At 58.8% G+C, this 866-nt stretch overlaps 1 protein-coding gene across 1 annotated transcript; it reads right to left on the bottom strand.

The window, feature by feature from the left end:
• Window positions 1-494: 494 nt before the first annotated feature.
• On the bottom strand, window positions 495-827 carry SPRG_15619 (hypothetical protein; the record flags this gene model as incomplete). Its single annotated transcript, XM_012357411.1, has 2 exons — window positions 495-581; window positions 633-827. The coding sequence occupies 2 exons, from the start codon at window positions 825-827 to the stop codon at window positions 495-497; spliced, it is 282 nt and encodes a 93-aa protein (XP_012212801.1).
• Window positions 828-866: the final 39 nt, after the last annotated feature.

The following is an 866-nucleotide window of genomic DNA, read 5'->3' as shown; positions in this document are numbered from 1 at the left end:
ACGACCACATCAACATGCAGGTTTGCGAGGTAGCAGAGGACGATGGGGTACGTAGCAGCGCCTCGTGCAAGCTTGACCCGGCACGAGCACTGCCCCTTCCTCCTCCGCCGCAGCCTCATGCTGCTGCAAGCGAAGCAGCAGATGTCGTTGGGTAGTGGGAATCGTTGAGCATATCACTTTGTGCAGTATGATGGCCTCTTGGAGCTCATGGCTTGGCCGCTGGCTCCAGTGCTCTCCGTGGGCAAAATACTGCTGGGCGGGATGACGTACGGGCGTGCGTGCGTCGGGATGACCCAGTCGCCACCCTCGCGACCGCGATGCAGCCGATCGGTCCGCGCTGAGAGAGGTACACTGTATGTGCCAGGTGGTGGCACTGTACGTTTTTTTTCAGCGTAGGGACGCCAAGGGGAGGATCTCGTTGCCGCCATTTTTGCTGGACACGGAGGAAATAGCAACTACCAACGGTTTATATATATGTGAGAGCTTGCAGGCAACTAGATGTTGCCTGGCTTTTGTCTGAAGTGATGCTTCATGCCGAGCGAGAAGCAGCCTCGGTCGATCATTTGATGCGGAGGAATGAACTACACACAGCCGAGGATGAGATGCCACCTTCTTGGACACGCACAATATACCTGGTCGTCGTCCTTCTCCATGCTGTCAAAGCGGTCTAAATGCCGCCGGTACCGGTCCGCGTCGTCGTACTCGCTATCGTACGACGGTTTGCGACCTTGGGGCAGTGGCACCATCGGCACGGTCGACTGCGTCGGCGTGGACGATGGATGCAGCGGGATCTGGATCGGGCCGGATGACGGGTGCGCCATCGACATGCGCGCAGTCGTCGCGTCTCGTTCTCGTCGGGCTGCGTC

The sequence above is a fragment of the Saprolegnia parasitica genome (genome assembly GCF_000151545.1).
Source record: "Saprolegnia parasitica CBS 223.65 unplaced genomic scaffold supercont2.900, whole genome shotgun sequence".
In the NCBI taxonomy this organism is placed as follows: domain Eukaryota; phylum Oomycota; class Saprolegniomycetes; order Saprolegniales; family Saprolegniaceae; genus Saprolegnia; species Saprolegnia parasitica.
The sequence above is the reverse complement of the archived record's forward strand: the minus strand, read 5'-3'. Positions and strand labels throughout refer to the sequence as shown.